This window comes from Lithobates pipiens, unplaced genomic scaffold (assembly GCF_037356315.1).
Source record: "Lithobates pipiens isolate NorthernLeopardFrog02 unplaced genomic scaffold, aLitPip1_a1.2 Scaffold_1, whole genome shotgun sequence".
NCBI lineage: Eukaryota > Metazoa > Chordata > Amphibia > Anura > Ranidae > Lithobates > Lithobates pipiens.
The window spans coordinates 222,808,786-222,829,375 of record NW_027507685.1 but is presented as its reverse complement, the minus strand read 5'-3'; the positions used below and the strand labels follow the sequence as shown (position 1 = coordinate 222,829,375).

The following is a 20,590-nucleotide window of genomic DNA, read 5'->3' as shown; positions in this document are numbered from 1 at the left end:
ATGTAAAAGGGCCTTCGTAGTCGGACAATTCTGGAGCCAAGTACAAGTCTCCATCCCTTGTACAGTCCTGCTAGAGCACAATCCCACCTGCTGGGGCCCCACTCCTCTACCAACTTGTGCCCTGCTCCTCACCATAGACCTTTATATCCAAAAGAAGAAATGTCCACATGTTAGCTGCATTGCACTTGTTCAGGGAATGGAAAGACATCACAGGGACATACATTCCAGTCACTTGACATACACAGTCAATCACATAATGTGGACAGTCCACATTAATTACAAGTGAAAGCACATGCCGCACCTCACAGCCATCTCTCTACAGTCTCTCTTCTGCCCTGGGTCACAAGTACTCATAGGACTGTGTTCTCTGTAGACACTTTCTAGCTGGGTACACCTCTCCCAGGAATCCTCCAGTAAAGCAGCCCCATACAGGTGTAGGCAGGTGCAGTCTACTTTCGCTACTGGAGGTGGCCCTCAACGACAGCAGCATTGCAGAGGGAGAAAAAGTCAAGAGGAACCTGGTTCTTCTATGTTTTCCTGGGTCTCTGGAGAAGCTTGGATGCTGGGACTCTGGCGGCTCACTTGCATCAACCAGTGTCTACTGAAGACCCTGGCTCCCTGGCTTGGTACACATTTTGCGTGTGGGTAGTGTAGAGACAGGTTATTCATCTGACAGGGACAGTATTAGAGGTAGGGAGAGGTTCCAGATGAGTAGGGAAAAAGCAGGGACACACTAACTTTCCTCGATGCTTTCCTGTTTGAGCACAGACCGGCCAGGCCGCATTCTATTCCTCAAGAGAGGTGCTGTTAGAGCATCCAAGACCTGCTGCACACTGGAGATGAATTACTAAAACTGTGTGTGTGCAAAATCTGGTGCAGCTGTGTATTATAGCCAATCAGCTTCTAACTTTAGCTTCTTTAATTAAGCTCTGACGCAAAAAGCAAACAAAAAAAACGACTGGAAGCTGATTGGTTTCTATGCACAGCTGCATTTGATTTTGCACTTTCCAGTCTTAGTAAATCTACCGCACTGTTCTCTGAAACATTCTGTGGGTGCACCTGGTCGGGTTGTCTTGTGCTTGTTTGGACTTTAATTACAACGCAGTTTTGTTACTACATCTGGACTCTGAGTGTTTATAGCCACTACACCACGCTGCACCTCCCCACACATGGATTTCCAGCATGGCCTACAAGGCCTTTTGTAATCTGCCCTAGCCCCCACCTCCTTAAAGTGGAGTTCTGCTGAAAAAAAAAAAACAACATTTAAAATCAGCAGCTACAAATACTGCAGCTGCTGACTTTTAAAATAACGACACTTACCTGTCCAGGGCACCTGCGATGTCCTCACCCGAAGCCGTCCTGTCCCTCGGCTCCCAGATGTAGGCGCTGGCATCTTCAGTAAGGGAATCAGCAAGTGAAGCCTTGTGGCTTCACAGCCTGGTTCCCTACTGCACATGCGTGAGCTGCGCTGAGCATTCTGAATGTGTCCTCCAGAAGACAGCTGGGGGGGTGACAGAGGAGTGGCTGGACACAGCGATCTTTTGCAGATAGTGGGGTAGTGGGAGCAAATACCCGTGTTAGACAGGTATCTGCTCCCCTCTACCCCCTGAGAGGTGCCAAATGTGACACCAGAGGGGGGAGGAATCCGAAAAGCGAAAGTTACATTTTTGGGTGGTACTCCCCTTTAAGGAACAGAATGTTTCCAGCCAGCTACTCTTGCATACAGGTCCACTCCACCCGCCCTCTTGCCCTGTCTAGGGCCCATGTTTGTAGGTTACATTCCTACATATGTAGGGTGTATGGCTCCCATGCCCCAAGAGACTCTGTGTCCCTCCCCTTCTAGATTATATACTCCTGACATCCCTTTTGGGAGGGCTCTACCTAAGAGTGCCTAGCACCTAATGTCCCTACCTTCTGTGCCAGACACTATTCCCATACGGCACCACCTAGTGGCAAAGCAGTTAACTGCACCTGCCTACATGCAGGGTACAAAATCATGGGATAATAGGCCGCATTTCCATCTAGAAATGGATTCTGAATCTGGAACTGCACAAAGGGTCAATTGACACCAGATAGGTTGGCAAATTTTCTTTCAACGTATGCCAGCACAAGGATTGTAAAAAAAAAGAAGGTATGTGAATGGAAGCAGTTCACACTGGTGCATTGAACTGATATACACTGGTGTAGCGATGGCCCCGCTGACTTGTTACGTGTTACAGCATCCACACATTTCACCCTGCTGCAAGACATCCATTAGACACACTTCTCAGTCAATGAATAGTCTCTTGCTTGTTTTTGTTGTTTTTATTAGGGGATTGAACTTGGTTGGGGAAAAGGGACAATGGATGCCCATAGGATAAATTCTACTAGTAGACTACTACTCTGTAGACTAAAAGTAACTGCGTCAAACTTCTCAGCAGAACAAGATGGCTGACCCTAAACTTCACAGACTTTTACCTCATAACACTTTCTCCAGCACACTACTTCACTGTCCAACTTTAGTGCTCCTGTCACACCATCAGCACATGACTAGGCCTTGCTCTGAATAAGTCCCAGTGTCTTTACTTGATGGCCCTTTGTAGGCTGGAGCCTGCAGTACCCCTTTGTGGCAGCAATCAATTTACTTGAGAAGAATAAATGTAGATGGACTATTAATCCCAGCAAGTCCGACTTGCAAATCCTGCCCACCCTCCTGGCTGCAGCAACTTGACACAACTCCCACAGTCTCTCCCTCTGGTTCTACATCCAGCTCCCCTGGAATGTCTCCTCCAGAGCTTTCCACTGTGCTTTCCACTCACGACCACTGTCCTGGATCCTTCCTGAATGACTTTACTCCAGATGTGCGGACCAACTGTCCTTCCAGCTCCTGTTCCAGGACACCTCTCCATGATCGTGTAAGGAGAGGCTCCCTCCCAGCTCCTGAGCTCCCCGCCTGAGGTACACCCCTCCCCAGAATGGGGGTTCCCTCAGACACGACAGTATAACACTCCATCATCCAGTTCACCCAGCTGACAACTCCTCCCCTAGAAGGCTGACCATGGGTATATGTAGGAGGCCTGCCCCCTGCCAATCTTAGTGGGGATTGTTCAGAGCTCCTCACATGTACCTCATGTCACTCCAGCTCTCTGCCCTGCCCCTTTTCCAGAACCTTCCTCTGTTTCCTCTGGAAACAGAGGAAGCGGCCAAGAGCTGAGGCGCATGTCAGTCACCCACTGCTACACTAAACCACTCCCCTGCCCCCAGATCAAAACAAAGAGGCCTAGCTCACAGCATAGGCCTGCCTAAATTTACATGCGCTGGCAGCTTACAGAAAAACCTATACTAGCACCTACCTAAGGTAGAGGGTGCTACACTGGTTTGAAATAGAAAAAGGAAAACGAGCCCTACTCTTTTCAATGCAACACATGGTAACATGTGTCATTGCAGTGCAATGCACATCACTCCACTGGTTTTCTTCTTGGAGCTACTTTGAACTTTATATGTTTTTAATGATTTTGGACTCTTTACAATTTAGTTCCTTTTTGACTCTTTTTTCAGATTTTTGATTGTCACATTATTATATGTCACATTATTATATGCAATATAAGTTTTGACTATATTTTGTAATTATGTTGGTCACTATTGATAAGTGATTTTATATGAGCGCTGCACTTGTTTACTTTCATTACATTTTTGCAATATTGATCCCTTGCTGTGCCGGCTGCTTGTACACAACTTAAAGGGACAGCGAAATATATTTTGTAAATATTATTTTCATTAGCACAAGTTTGACTCTTCTCCTGTGCCCTAGACTCTTTCCATGCTTCAGGAAGTGAAGAGAAATGTGCATGTGAAAATGCAATATGCCAACATACATCAATGCACATATCTTTATCTGTACTCAATGCACATTTTAAGTTGTGAATAGACCCCAAATTAAATACCCCTGATTCTAGCCCCTGATTTTAATGTCTTGACTTTCAATATTGTTTCAGTTGGTGCATACATTTTCATTACTTTTGTTAACATATATGTTTTTTCACATTAGCTAGTGAATTAATATATATAACAGTAGAGATGAATGAGCTTTAAGGAGGCCTGGCTGTTCTGTAGGGTGTGAGATGGGTACCATCTGGTATGTATTTTCAGCATCTAAGATCTGTAAACACACTCTTTTAAACAAAAAAAAGGTAAACTATGCTAAAAAAGAATACTAAAGAAAATACAGTAAAACCTTGGATTGTGAGCACAATTCATTCCAGAAAAATGCTTTTAATCCAAAGCACTCATATATCTAAGCAAATTTCCCCATAAGAAATAATGGAAATTCAGATGATTATTTCCACAACTATTTATGCATAGGTCCTTCAGTTTATAGCCCATATAAAAAGATTATAGCAATGTGATGGGTTGTGTAACCATAAAATGTCCATCCACAAATGGCAGCCTCCACAGGGGGATTAGAAGCAATATAAAAGAGAAGAGATGCGCCTCTAAGTTTAGCACTATGGTTATTTAACCAGTTCCCGACCAGCGCACGCCGATGTACGCCGGCAGAATGGCATGGGCAGGCAAATGGGCGTACCTGTACGTCCCTTTAAATTTGCCGCCCTGCCATCAGGAGCGCGCCGCGCTGGTCGGGACCCCCGTGAGTCCGGTCGCGGGTCCCGTGGACTCGATCGCCGCGGGCATACCCGCGATCGTCTCACGGGGCGGCTGTATGGAGAAATGCTGTTGTAAACAGCATTTCTCCATTCTGCCTAGCAACTAGTGACACTGATCTCTGCTCCATGTGATTGGAGCAGAGATCAGTGTTCACTAAATGAAAGCCCAGCCCCCAACAGTTAGTAACACACCCCTAGGAACACTTAACCCCTACACTGCCACCCACTGGTTAACCCCTTCACTGCCAGTGTCATTTACACAGGAATCACTGCATTTATATAGCATTGATTGCGGTATAAATGACAATGGTCCCAAAAATGTGTAAAAAATGTCCGATGTGTCCGCCATAATGTCGCAGTCACAATAAAAAACGCTGATCGCCGCCATTACTAGTAAAAAAAAATTATTAATAAAAATGCCATAAAACGATCCCCTATTTTGTAAATGCTATAACTTTTGCGCAAACCAATCAATAAACGCTTATTGCCATTTTTTTTACCAAAAATATGTAGAAGAATACGTATCGGCCTAAACTGAGGGAAAAAAATGTTTTTTTTATATATTTTTGGGGGATTTTTATTATAGCAAAAAGTAAAAAAATAATGCGTTTTTTTCAAAATTGTCGCTATATTTTTGTATATAGCGCAAAAAATAAAAACCACAGATGTGATCAAATACCCCCAAAAGAAAGCTCTATCTGTGGGGAAAAAAAGGATGTCAATTTTGTTTTGGAGCCACGTCGCATGTCCACGCAATTGTCAGTTAAAATTATGCAGTGCCGAATCGCAAAAAGTGCTCTGGTCAGGAAGGGGGTAAATTCTTCTGGGGCGGAAGTGGTTAAATACAAGCTGGCACACGCTGTTTGCAGCAGACTGAGAGGATCAGCCCAGAGTGCCTCTCACTTCTTGTCAGAGGCACTGAGACAATGGACAGCTTGGAGCCTTGGACCAATGGTAAAGTACCATTGACCTCAGCTGTCCAATAAAAATGCTGCAGTGGAGGCACGCCTCTCACTGCAGTGTCATACCGGTAGAAGGAGCCACTTGTCTTCAAGCTCATTCACCTCTACTTCCAGCCCAGCCCTCTTAACTAGAAGAAAAAACATGGGTTTATGGGTATTTAGATTTACCCATAATCCCATGTTTTTATCACACAGTTAAGAGGGAGAATCTGCAGCTGCTGAAAAGGTACTGTTTTAATCAAGCTAAATCATATACAGTATTATTCTGCTATATTTATTATTTATCTATTTACTGTGAAATGACTGGTTTGAAGTTATACAACTTCAGTAATTTCTCTGTTAAAGAGGAGGGCCGTTTAAAAGCAAACACTGCAGCTGCTGACTTAATAAGCCCACTTACCTGTCCAGGGCGCCTGCGATGTCGGCCGCCCGTGGCCGACCCATCCCTCGGCTCTCGGGTCCCGGCGCCGACATTCCTTGTAAGGGAAACAGGCAGTGGAGCCTTGCGGCTTCACTGCCCGTTTCCTACTGCGCATGCGCGAGTCACGCAGCGCTTTGTGAATGGGACACGCTGTGTTCTGGAACACACAGAACGCGACGAGGAGAGAAGACCAGAAGATCTCCGCGGAGGAGGAAGAGGAAGATTAGGATTATGTGCCTAGTAACAGGCATTTCTGGTAAGTAAAAAAAAAAAAAATTTTTTCATTTTTTATTTTTTTTTTATTTTTAATATTTTTTTTTTTTTTTTCAGAGTGGCCCTCCACTTTAAGCCAACTGCTTGAGTACAGTTTTGAAAATATAGTAAATGACCTTAAAAACAATATATAATAATTATTTGTATACTGTATTTTCTGGCGTATAAGACTACCTTTTAAAAAAAATGCCCAAATATCGGGGGTCGTCTTATACGCCGGGTATACAATGCTGCACGATGGATGTCAGCCCCCAAATGTCTGCTAATACTGTATATGGCTTCAACCGTATACGCCGTTGAGCCAATCCCGGCGAGCGATGTATTCTATTAATGAATACAGAGCCTTCTTGGATTGGAGTAACAACCTCTGTCAATCCGAGCAGGCTACATAGATTAGCCTGCTCTGATTGGCTTTGAGAGAGAGAGCGAGAGAGGCAAGGGCTGATGATTCTACAGCCTCTGCCAATCCAAGCAGGTGTTGTATTCATTAAAAGAATACACCGCTCACCATACTTCCCTGGGTAAATCTATTCACTGATCTCCTACTACTATACATCCTGCTGTTTGCCTTTGAGGTCCCAGGCACCCAAGAGGGACAGGTAAATCTGGGACATATGACAGGGCGTTTTTTAAATGCATTTTGGTGGACAATTCCCATAGAATGTAACCCAAAAGCTGTATAGGTTTGGTTAGTGAAAAATTCTACTTTCCAGAGTTGTGGCATTCAATAGATCTCTGTTTGTGTTATTATTGTTTGATTTACTTTATGACATATCACAGCATGGCGGATGAGTGGTTGGCATTCTTGCCTTGTGTTTTTTAATAGTTCTAATATTTTTTTTAAATGGTGTTGCCTCATAAGGGGGGTAGTCTTATACCGCGAGTATTGCCCAAAACCAATGTTTTCACTTGAAAAATAGGGGGTCGTCTTATACGCCCAGTCGCCTTATACGCTGGCAAATACGGTATTACTTATTATGGTAATTGCCACTAACCACTTGCCACCCAGGCCATTTCTGACACTTCTCTCCTACATGTAAAAATCATATTTTTTTTGCTAGAAAATTACTCAGAACCCCCCAAAAAAATAAATAAATAAATAAATAAATATATATATATATATATATATATATATATATATATATATATATATATATATATATATATATATATATATTGTGACTGTATGCAAGGTGAGATACACAATAATAGGTACATTTCACCTTGCATTTGTTTCATTGTAAGGGACTGAACCGGAATCCGGCCCAGTTTTTTCAGCCTCTGTGGCAGGCTAGGTTCCGGTCCAGATGTTTGGGTCCACTGGAGTCCACAGTCAGCTGGACTTTAAATATCCAGGAAGAGAGCACAGCAGGGCTCTGGTTTTGAGAAAGGAACCTGAGTGAGAGGAGCTCTGGGGGTTGGACTAAAAGGTTTGCTTTTCCGCATGTTTTTGTGGGTGATGGGGTTCAGCCCCGCACTGTATAGAGAGGAGACTATTTGTTTAGTTAGCGCGGGATGGCAAGGATTTAATTTACTGTTTGTTTTTATTTTGCAAACCTGAAAATAAACCTGGCATCTGCCAGGTTTTTAAGAAAGTGCCTGTTTGCTGACTGTCCTTCAGAAAAAGGTGATCCCCACAAGCTCTACATATATATATATATATATATATATATATATATATATATATATATATATATATATATATATATATATATATATATATATATATATATATATATATATATATATATATATATATATATATATATATATATATATATATATATATATATATATATATATATATATTGCAATGTATGAAATGTTTATTCTTGGGCTTAGGTACACTGGATACACTCTCTAACATTTACTACTATTAATGGATTGTCAAACTGTTCTGTTATGGTCACGTTAATATTATTCTATATAATTTACAGTACCTCTATGTTCTCTTCAGAGGGCCATTGCCCAAGCCCAGGGATCCCCATTGGTGCCAGTAAAGTTGGTACTTCCTATAGAATTGAAGGCAAAGTGAGCTATAATTGTCAGAATGGACTGAGGATGTTTGGATCGAAGACGAGGGAATGTAAAGAGAACAAGAAGTGGTCAGGATCGGAACCATCCTGCAGACGTAAGATAATTAAATTAATACTATTGAATGATATAACACCTATGTAAATGTTAATTTCTATAAAATAGTTCTCAGCGGCTCCAGCAGTGATGAGATCTCCTTACTAAAGGTCCTGGATTTTTCTTCCCCACCATGATGAAATCTAGATAATATGATTGAGTGTTCTGTACTTCTGGGACATTTTTATTGCTCTCTGTTTCCCCATTGTGGAGACTCAACTCGCTGCCTGTGTGGACATCACCATGGAAAATTAGGGGAAAACTTCCTGCTGTGGGTACAGAAAGTAGTTAAAATCTGAAAGTAAGCCTTTGTCAACTGGGGCGACTGCACCCAGTGCACCCCAGCCACGCCCAGCCCCGCCCAGCCCCGCTGGCGACTGCTTTTGCCGAGGGGGGATGTCACTGCACCCTTCTCACCCATATATTAATAGGAGCCAGACTATCCATTAGCAGACTTTGGAGAAAAAAAATCCCTACTTCTGTATTCTGTAAAACAAATCTTTAATACCCATTCTCAAATTTGAGTTCTTATGTGCTAGAGCCCATTTTAAAGGATACATTTTCTAAAACAACTAGACCTGTTGGCATACAACAATATGTATAGATTATTTTCAAAGCGTTCGAAAAGCGTATGGCTGAAAAAAAAAGAAATGGAGGTAATTCCTCATCTAAAAAAAATAACTGGAATTCTACCTTTTGCAAATAAATATTTAAAGCTATCTTGTATATATTGAAAAAATGTGGATATCACATAATGTATCTTATATACTACTCTATAAACTACTTTGTCCACAGATTCTTACACATATGATTCCCCGGAAGAAGTGGCAAAGGTATTTGGATCCTCCTTGGCTGAAACCATTGAATCATCAGACCCTGACAGAGTTGAAGGTTAGAAAATACATAGTATATAGTCAGTCTTGCAGTATAAAACGGCCTTTCTCAACCTTTTTGCCCTAGAGGAACCTTTGAGAAAAATTTCAGATCTCAGGGAACCTCTGGTAGGATTAGTCCATTGGCTGTTATTGGGAAACGTTGGATGTGGTACATTGTAAGAATTTTGCCCTTATGGGGTAGCCAGAATGACTCTCTTGCAGTCATTTCACTGGTACTGCCAAGTGACGTTTGACCTGGAACAATGCTGGCACCCTCAGATGGAGGTCAGTTAGCCACAGCTCATGGAACCCCTAGCCAACCCTTGAGGAACCCTAGTTGAGAATGGCTGGTTCAGAAGAACTTTTTAAACATTTTTTTTTGGTGCTTGTGATAACAGAATAGTGAAGGTTTTTTTGTTTAAGCATGACTGTGGCCCTGTGCACAAAGCCATTGCCATAAAGACACGGTTGCATGGCCTGCACAGAGCCCTGAGCTCAACCCCCTTAAACACCTTTGGTATCATTTAAAACACCATTTGTGAGACAGGTCTTCCCATCCAACATGATTTTGGAATGGCTCATACTCATATGGTTCTGATGGTCAGATGTCCATACACTTTTGGCCATACAGTGTAGCTTTTCAGGGGATGCAGGGCCTTGTTTGAAGCCCATTTGATTTATTTCACTGAGATAGACATGGATTTAGGGTTTTAAGTTTATGGGGCTCTAGACTAGGGTTTCCAGTGTACAACTCTTTAATTTTATGAGTACGGGGGGTTATAGATCAGCACACTTCCTGACTGTTCTCAAATGAATTTTCAGGACTTGTTGCAATGTTATGTGAGGCAGTCTGAATTGCCACAGTCGCTCATAGCTACCCATAAACTAATAGAATGTTTTTAAAGCAAATAATTTTAAATTAAAATCATTTGATTTTCTAAGCATTAGTAGGGTCCAATCAACATTAGTTTTCAACCGCAGTGAGAAGGATAGCAAAATGTTCTCAAATTACCAAATTTCTAACAATGACTGTGATCTTCGATTGGGAAAGTCCATTGGTTCCAAAATCGAATGATAATTTTGGAAGCACTTTCAAACAACATTTTGTCAAGTCATCGAATGTGCTGAGAATTTTCATAAGAACACAAATCTACTAGTGTATGGCCAGCTTTAGTCTGGCTAGGAACAGCTTAATAATAAGCAAATAATGCTGTAACTGGTTAGGAAGGTCTGGTGGAGATCCTATATTTACTGTAATTCCACCTTGTAAAATATATGGTCTTTACTCTAAGGGCACACTGGCAGCTGGGGAGTGTTAAATACAGGCAGCCGAGCCATGGTTTTACCACCCCTCCCTCCCTGCCACCCACCAGTATTCTAAAATGACAGCCTGACAGGGCCATGGCAGTTTTAACTCAGGCTGAAGAGTCTGACAGTCTGCACCACCTGTCAAATTCGCCCCTTGAGACCAATGAGGCTGCACTATAACTGCGATCCAATGCTTGGGTTGTAGTTGCAGCGTGATCCTGCAATGTAACATTTCCATTCGGCAATAAAAAAAAAAAAAAACTGGTGGCAGTAGCACCACCTGAATGCCTGCCACCAGGGATCACTTTTCAAGGGGGAGTAAACATTAAGCCCCGTACACACTATCAGATTGTCTGCTGAGTTTTTCCTTCAGATTTACCAAAACCATGTAGTAGAAGGGCCTGCCTGATTGCATACACATTGAAACTCCTAAGGTTTGACCTCATATTATATGGTTTTGGTAAATCTGAAGGAAAAACTCAACAGACAATCTGATAGTGTGTACGGGGCTTAACTGTCTGCCTGTCTGAAACAGACCTGAATCTGTATATTTCCAGTGATGTAATTTTTGTCTGTATTCTTTACAGATACAAGCGATCGTAAACTGCAAGTAAAAACAGGTGGCCTCATGAATATCTTCATTATCATTGATGCGTCAAAAAGTGTTGGAGAGAAGAATTTCACAACTGCAAAGGAAATTGCGGAAATATTCATAGAGAAGGTACAGAGCTGGAAATGTGATCTAGAGAGGGTAAACAGAGAATAAATATCCCATCACAATGAATAATTCACTAGGTAGGCCCCTTTCTACGGGCTTTCCGATCAGTTCCGCCTGTCAGTTTTTCAGGCGGACCTGATCGGACCTTCAATTCAACCCTATGGAACGGTGACATTTCCGCTGACACCTGCTGCTATATGATCCGATCCTGTCTGCTAAATCCAGATGGATGGAGGTCCTATTTTCCATTCGATTGGTGGATCAGTTTGGATGAAAACAGACAGGTGCTCCATTTTCATCCTACCTCTCCATAGAGGAGAGCGGGACTCTTACAGGTCTGTCTCTGCACAGTGAGCGGAGACGGACCTCTCATCTGCCAGCTCAGCGGGGATCAATGGATTGATCCCCTGCTGAGCAATCGGAGTCTGTCAAACAGACAAGCCCGTGTGAAAGGAGCCTTACTAAGACTGCTTGTTTTTGCAATTAGACTGTTTTTAGCATCAACTTTGTGTGCACAGAAGTGTAGGCCTTGTTCAAATGGCAAGAGTAGATCCATGCTCCATGCAGGACCATGTGCTACTGGCATGGGGATGCACAGATGTTGTGTGCATCCCTGTGCCAGCAGTCTCATAGCTGTCTATTGGGACACAGTGGCTGCACAAATATAGCCATGCTCCCAATGTGACATCTGTGTGGGTGCAAGACCCTGAATGCACCCAGGGTGAGTCCAGGGACACCCACCCTCACCCGGATGGATGTCATATTAAACACCATTGCATTCTTGTGTGGATAAACATGGACCCGCACAGAGCATGGATGTAATTGCACTGTGTGAAGGAGAATTATTACAACAGTTTTTTTTCAGGAAGTGCTTTTGGAGGCATTGTAGCTCATTTGTTAGAAGTGGGAACTGTATTGCCCGTGTAACCATATTTCCCAAGTTTGGAGCTTGTGAAAGAGGAACACCTTGCGACACAGAAGACATACGGCATGTGCATTACACCACAATGAAAATGAGAATGATTACATTGCACTTAACAATGGGAATTTCTTAGCCCTTGTACACACGGTCGGAAATTCAGACGGAAACGGTCCGATCGGATTATATTGTCGGAAAATCCGATCGTGTGGGGGCTCTATTGGACTTCTTCCAACGGAAATTCTGACAGAAAAAATTTGAGAGCAGGATCTCAAATTTTCCGACAACAAAATCCAATCGTTTGTAGAGAATTCCGATCGGACAAAGTGCCAGACATGCTCAGATCAAAGTACGAGAGCAAAGCTATTGGCTACTAGCCTCAATGTAGTTCCGTTGTAACGCACGAATGTCATCACGTTACGAACGGTCGGATTTTCCGACAACTTTGTCCGACCGTGTGTATGCAACACCAGTTTCGGACAAAATCCGTCTGAAAAAATCAGGGGTTTAAAGGAGCATGGTTAAAGAACTGTAAGCCTACCGATAGTACATAGTTTGTGGTCCATGTAGGCAAAAAATACACCTTAATTACTGTGGGTAAGAGTCTCACACACATAACCTAAAGGATCTATAAAAAAAAAAAAATAAAGACAGAGAACTAACACTTTTTAGGGTCTATTTGTAAAACATTTGTTGTGCGAATGTCTGGCAGGAGATTGCATGGCACAGGGAGACTGGTCATGCAGCCTCCTGAGATATGTGACGTCTCCCAGGAGTTGCGGGTGGCTGGGGGGGGGCTGGAGAATGTGAGATCCTCATTGCCTCGGTGTGGATTGAGGACTCACAAGATTGTAGAGATTACAGCTCATGTGAAATGGTATAAGAAGTTCATCCACTCCTGGAGGAAGGCAGTCGGCTCGCAGGTGGAGAGGCAGCTGATGTTCCCAGCTACGCTGGTGGCTCCCAACGCTTCCTGGTTCTCAGATTCGGCTCAGGGGCGGCTGGGCATGTCACTTCTGAATGTTGAGAGAGTGGGGAGGAGCGTGCGTTCGGAGCATGCTCAGAACGCATGCTCCTCCACACTCTATGTGGCTGCAATCTTTCTTGGTCTACCTGACCTTGGCTTGGTATCAAAAGAGCCCCTAATTTTCCACTTCTTAATAAGTGATTAAACAGTACTGACTGGCATATTCAAGGCTTTTGATATCTTTTTATATACTTTTCCATCTTTGTAAAGTTTTACTACCTTGTTAGAGCTGACAAACTCATTGACTATTTATATACAGACACTTTTTCTGATTTAAAAAGCCACAAATGTGGGAAATTAAACTTTTAATTGCCATTTTAACCTGTGTATGTGCCACCTTCTGTGTCTGTACCAATGCCAAACATTCCAGGGTATGTAAACTTTTGATCAGGGTCATTTGGGTAGTTTCCGTTGTCATTATTATTTTAAAAAGCATAAACACAGTTGGTTGCTAATAAATGGCTTCAGCCAAACACTAACCATGAGTGAATAAAAAAGTTTTTGTGTTATTCATATTCTCTGAAAAATGGCCAAAAAATCTAAAATTCTGCCAGAGTATGTAAACTTATGAGCACAACTGCATATACCGTATTTATCTGCGCTGTCTCGGAGGGGACAGGGAGGAGGCAATACGAGCGGCGTCAGATTACATACAGGAGAATCTCCTGTTTACTTGGCAGCATCGTTAATAGGAATTCCTGTCTCCTGGGCTGGCATTGGACCACTGTTCTGTCTGTCATAGAAGGCGGGACTTCGCATTAAAGAGGCCGCCGAGTAAACATGAGATTATCCTGTAAGTAATCGGTTGGTGCTCGTCCCGACCCCCTCCCTGTCCCCTCCAAGACTGCAGATGGGCTGTACTGATGGCAATGGTGAGGCTGCATTTATGGGAGTGGTGAGGCTGCATTTATGGGAGTGGTGAGGCTGCATTCCTGACGGTGGTGAGGCTGCATTCCTGACGGTGGTGAGGCTGCATTCCTGACGGTGGTGAGGCTGCATTCCTGACGGTGGTGAGGCTGCATTCCTGACGGTGGTGAGGCTGCATTCCTGACGGTGGTGAGGCTGCATTCCTGACGGTGGTGAGGCTGCATTCATGACGGTGGTGAGGCTGCATTCATGACGGTGGTAAGGCTGCATTCATGACGGTGGTGAGGCTGCATTCATGACGTTGGTAAGGGTGCATTCATGACAGCGGTGGGGCTGCATTCTTGGCAATGGAGAGGCTGCAGATGGGCACTGATTAGGCTGCATTGATGGGCACTGACCCTTATTTTGCTTCACAGTTCTTTATTTAAAGATTACGTTTTTTACTGAAACTTCCCTCTTAAAGTGAAGGTTTGTGTTATACGGCAATAAATACTGTATATCTAAAAAACACACCCAAGCTCATCCTTAGTCCTGAGTGGAGCTCCGGGATTCGTTGGGGCCCCAAAAGATCTCTCTCTCTCTCTCTCTCTCTCTCTCTCTATATATATATATATATATCTATATATATATAGATAAAGATATATATATATATCTCCAAATAACACGCCCGGGCTCATCTCTTCACCACACACAGCCACAAAGGCAAGAGAATTCTTGCTGGGCAGTATATTAGTGCTCGGATGAACACACTTAGACTGAATTTTAATGGTTCAAAGAATGTCAGGCAAAATGATCGGCCCTCACGCATGTTCATTTCATCAAATCTGGCCCTCTTTGAAAAAATTTTGGACACCCATGTCCAGGGGCGGACTGACAACTAATGGGGCCCACGGGCAATAGAAGCTCATGGGGCCCCCTTGGGCGCCACACCTGCACAGGGAGACACGGGGGGGAGCACACAGGGGGAAACTGGAGGGAGAACACGCACACGCACACACACACACACACACACACACACACACATACAGGGGGACACACTCGCACACACACACGGGGACACACTCGCACACACACACACCCGGGGGGACACACTCGCACATGGGGAGACACTCGCACACAGGGGGGGACACACACACAGGGGAAGACACACAGAGGGAGACACACTCGCACACACACACACACAGGGGGACACACTCGCACACACACACACACACACACACTCTCACACACACACGGGGGGACACACTCGCACACGGGGGGACACACTCGCACACGGGGGGACACACTCGCACACGGGGACACAATCGCACATGGGGACACAATCGCACATGGGGAGACACTCGCACACAGGGGGAGACACTCGCACACAGGGGGAGACACACACACACAGGGGGAGACACACACACAGGGGGAGACACAGACACAGGGGGAGACACTCACACACAGAGGGACACACACGGGGGGACACTCACACACGGGGGGCACTCACACACGGGGGGGCACTCACAGAGGGGGACACTGTGGGTTGGGGGATCTGGGGCCCCATGCATCTGTACCGCCGCCCCCCCATTACTTGTGGCAGGCCCAGGCTTCATTTACCAGATGCCGATAATACTTTTAACGGCGCAGCTCCCCGCCGGCCCCTCCACTCTTCTGCTGTGCCCGTATCACATGCCGCAATCATGCAGATTACAATACTGCTAACGGCGTGCTGCTCCCCGCTGGCCCCTCCTTCCCTCCCGTCCATCCCAGGTGCTTGTACTGTATGCGTTGTGACATCACCTGGGACGGACAGGAGAGAAGGAGGGGCCGGCGGGGAGCAGCGCGCCGTTAGCAGTATTGTAATCGGCATGATCGCGGCATGTGATACGGCACAGCCGCTTCAAGTGGCCTCTCATGTGGCCGAGATCGGGCCCCTTATGACCTTGGGTCCTCGGGCAGCGTCCGAGTGACCGACTGGTCAGTCCGCCCCTGCCCCTGCCATATACCATGTAAAAAGTGCTTATCACCTTTTATAATTATAGGGTTGCATCTCCTTTTGGCGGGCCATCCCAAGAAAGGAGGGAGCCTGCTGGTGGTAGAAATCACAATCATTGTGATTAGTAATTGCCAATTGAGTGATTTCATCAAAATAATATAACTGAAACTCATCACAGAAACTGGTTTTATTTATATAATGTAATGTTTTTCAGCTTTTATGACACATTGGTTGCTAAAGGACATCGTTTGCTTTGTTTGATATATATACCCACACAGTATCTCACATATGTGAGTACAACCCTCACATTTTTGTAAATATTTTATTATATCTGTTCATATGGCAACACTGAAGAACTGACACTTTGCTACAATGTAAAGTAGTGAGTGTACAGCTTGTATAACAGTGTAAATTTTCTGTCCGTTCAAAATAACTCGACACACAGCCATTAATGTCTAAACCACTGGCAACAAAAGTGAGTACACCCTTAAGTGTAAATGTCCAAATAGGGCCCAATTAGCCATATTCCCTCCCCGGTGTTATGTGACTGGTAAGTGTTACAAGGTCTCAGGTGTGAATGGGGAGCAGGTGTGCTAAATTTGATGTTATCGTTCTCACTCTCTCATTCTGGTCACTGGAAGTTCAACATGGAACCTCATGGCAAAGAACTCTCTGAGGATCTGTAAAAAATAATTGTTGCTCTACATAAAGTTGGCCTAAGCTATAAGAAGATTGGCAAGACCCTTAAACTGACCCTGAAACTGAGCTGCAGCACGGTGACCAAGACCTATACAGCGGTTTAACAAGACAGGTTCCACTCAGAACAGGCCTCGCCATGGTCAACCAAAGAAGTTGAGTGCACATGCTCAGCGTCATACACAGAGGTTGTCTTTGGGAAATTGACGGATGAGTGCTGCCAGCATTGCTGCAGATAATAATATCAATATAATAACAATAAAGTGGGGCGTTGGGACTTTAGATGAGGCACTTCATATGATGTGCCTCCATTCCAGGTTCAATAAATCAAAACAGGAGGTTGGGACTTTAAATTAGGTGGTTCACTCGTGTAGAATGTATCAATTTTTTTTAAATTGTTTGAATATAAATACATAACAATGATATAGTTCATATAAGAGAATCAGTGAGTAAATTTTAACACATCTGTGCATGTGTACAACAATGATACATCTGTGCATGTGTACAACAATGAGGCTGCTAACTGCTATGTGAATCAACCTTTGCTATTGTTTTAAATATTTTTTACCAATTTATTGTTGTTATGTGCCGACTATGTATATAACTGTAAATACGACGGTATCATTGTTGTACACATGCACAGATGTGTTAACATTTACTCATTGATTCTCTTACATGAACTATATCATTGTTACGTATTTATATACTTTGTATTCCAACAATAAAAAAAAATTTGATACATTCTACAAGAGTCAACCACCTCATTTAAAGTCCCAACCTCCTGTTTTGATTTAGCATTGCTGCAAAGGCTGAAGGGGTGGGGTGTCAGCCTGTCAGTGCTCAGACCATACGCCGCACACTGCATCACATTGGTCTACATGGCTGTTGTCACAGAAGGAAGCCTCTTCTAAAGATGATGCACCAGAAAGCTCAAACAGTTTGCTGAAGACGAGCAGACTAAGGACATGGATTACTGGAACCATCTCCTGTGGTCTGATGAGACCAAGATAAACGTATTTGGTTCAGATGGTGTTAAGCGTGTGTGGTGGCAACCAGGTGAGGAGTACAAAGACAAGTGTGTCTTGCCTACAGTCAAGCATGGTGGTGGGAGTGTCATTGTCTGGGGCTGCATGAGTGTTGCCGCCACTGGGGAGCTACAGTTCATTGAGGGAACCATGAATGTCAACATGTACTGTGACATACTGAAACAGAGCATGATCCCCTCCCTTCAGAGACTGGGCCGCAGGGCAGTATTCCAACATAATAATGACCCCAAACACACCTACAAGACGACCACTACCTTGCTAAAGAAGCTGAGGGTAAAGGTGATGGACTGGCCAAACATGTCTCCAGACCTAAACTCTATTGAGCATCTTTAGGGCATCCTCCAGCTCCATGATGTCGTCATGGAGGAGTGGAAGAGGACTGCACACACAATATTGACACTTTTGGCCCAATTTGGACATTTTCACTTAGGGGTGTACTCACTTTTGTTGCCAGCTATTTAGACATTAATGGCTGTGTGTTGAGTTATTTTGAGAGGACAGCAAATGTACACTGCTATAAAAGATGCACAGTCACTATTTTACATAGCAAAGTGTAAGTGTTGTCACATGAAAAGATATAATAAAATATTTACAAAAATGTGAGGGGTGTACTTACTTTTGTGAGATACTGCATATTGTGTATATTGTATTTCATCTAATTGCACTAATTATTTATATAGTGTTTTTTTTTTATATATATTTTTGCAGTATTGAACATTCATTTTTTATTTCTGTTTGATGTATTTACTGATTCATTTAAAGCGGAGTTCCGCTTAAAAAAAAAAATACAAATGCTGCAGCTACTTTTAAAATAAGGACACTTATCTGTCCAGGGTGCCCACGATGTCCTGACCCGAAGCCGACCCATCCCTCAGCTCCGGGTGGAGGCATCGGCATTGCAAGTAAAGGAATCAGGCAGTGAAGCCTTGCCTTTCCGGCTTCACAGCCTGGTTCCCTACTGCACATGTGCTGCTCATTCTGAGTGGTCCCTGCTGTCTTCTGGGACCTGTGTGTCTCCCAGAAGACAGCAGGGGGGGGGGGGTGGAGGAGGGGCCGGACATGGTGTCGATTGTTGTGGATACTTTCGCCGGAAGTGGGAGCAAATATCTGTATTAGACAGGTATCTGCCCCTCACCCCTGAAAGGTGGCAAATGTGACACTGGAGGGGGGGGGGGGGGTAATCCGGACAGCGGAAGTTCCATTTTTGGGTGGAACTCCGCTTTAATAAGGCTTTTTAGAGCATTGAGCTGTCTGGTGCTGCCACTATCTGCATTTTCTAGCACCACACTTAAGCTAGCCACAGATGGATAGAATTTCGATCAATTTCTGCTCGACACTGTCTAGCTCCTTCCCCTGCTCTTCTTCCTGAAGCATCCTCCCGCAACAGCCGGGGGGAGAGGAGAGGAGGGAAGCCAGGAGCATTGCAGGAGGCACAACACAAGGTAAGCACAGGCAGTAGGTGAAATCGGCACCACACAGCATGATTAGAGTCTGCCCAGGGACACCTGGCACACCCCCTGTGAACGCCTATGGAATATTGATAACTATATAATCTGACAATCTTTGATTTGACACTATATCTAATATTCATGCATACATATGTTTGTTTGAAGGTTTCCAGCTTTGACTTTACACCTCGGTATTCGGTCCTCACCTATGCTTCACAAATAAAAAAAATTGTGACTCTCTCAGAATCTGACATCAATACACAAGCTGACAAAGTTGCAGAAGCAATTAAAAAATTTAAATATTCAGGTAAAGTATTAGCTGGATTATTCAATTACCAATCCACAAGAATTATATTGTATACTGTATGTGGCGCCTGGTGACTGAGTGAGCTCTTTATTCTACTCTGGCATGTTACCCCAATTCTTCCTATGTTATTCTTGCTGAAACTGTGTTTATCCCTGGTTGAAGAATCTCCAGTTGTCTCATGTTGGGGTTTGTACTTCCCTTATAGCTGGTAGAGATGCATAAATTGCCTCCTCCCATAGCTGGAAGACCAATATGTGCCCATTTGCTATAAACACTATATCCATTTTCAGAAGATGTCAATGTTCACGGTTGTGTTTTTTTCCATTTATACTTCCACAGAACATGATGATAAACAAGGAACTAATACACGGGGTGCGCTTCAGGAAGTTTATAATCAACTGTCTCTGGATAATCTGAGAAATGAGAAATTTCTCGACCATTCTAATATTATTATACTTATGACTGATGGTAAGTATTAAGTGTCTGATCCAACTCTTGAAAATCTCATCAAGTTTATGCCCTGCTTTTATAGTTAGTCCAGGGTCTATTCATGACATCCTTAGTCAGTCCATGATCTACTTCTGGTAACTTTAGTCAGTCCATGGACAATTCCTAAGAACCTTAGCCAGACCATGTTTTAATCTTGAAGTTGACAACCTCCTTTATTTACCTCCTTTATTCTACAGCTTACCACTGATCATCTCCTCCCTTTCCCTATTCTCCATTAGTCAATGTTTTGCTCCTTATAACCATCTTTTATGTCTTATACCTGACATCCTCTGCCCTTCAATTAGCTACTCCTTTCAATAGACAATAGTCTGTGTCCTAATAATTAAAGGTCAGGCTTTGTCCTACTCTATATAATCACAGTTAGTCCATATCTTGCCAGGGCCGTCTTTAAGATTGATTGGACCCGGGGAAAAAAATGTCTTGGGGGGCCCAGGGGCGGATCCAGAGTCTAGTCTCGGGAGG

The 20,590-nt window shown here is 43.7% G+C and overlaps 1 protein-coding gene across 1 annotated transcript in view; it reads left to right on the top strand.

Moving 5' to 3' along the window:
- Window positions 1-20,590, top strand: part of LOC143983521 (complement factor B-like) — a 193,858-nt gene that overhangs the window by 78,113 nt on the left and 95,155 nt on the right. Inside the window, exons 4-8 of the mRNA XM_077483313.1 lie at window positions 8,257-8,430; window positions 9,225-9,320; window positions 11,200-11,333; window positions 19,477-19,618; window positions 19,958-20,086. Of these exons, the coding sequence (XP_077339439.1) occupies window positions 8,257-8,430; window positions 9,225-9,320; window positions 11,200-11,333; window positions 19,477-19,618; window positions 19,958-20,086 (675 nt within the window). The remainder of the gene's footprint in view (window positions 1-8,256; window positions 8,431-9,224; window positions 9,321-11,199; window positions 11,334-19,476; window positions 19,619-19,957; window positions 20,087-20,590) is intronic.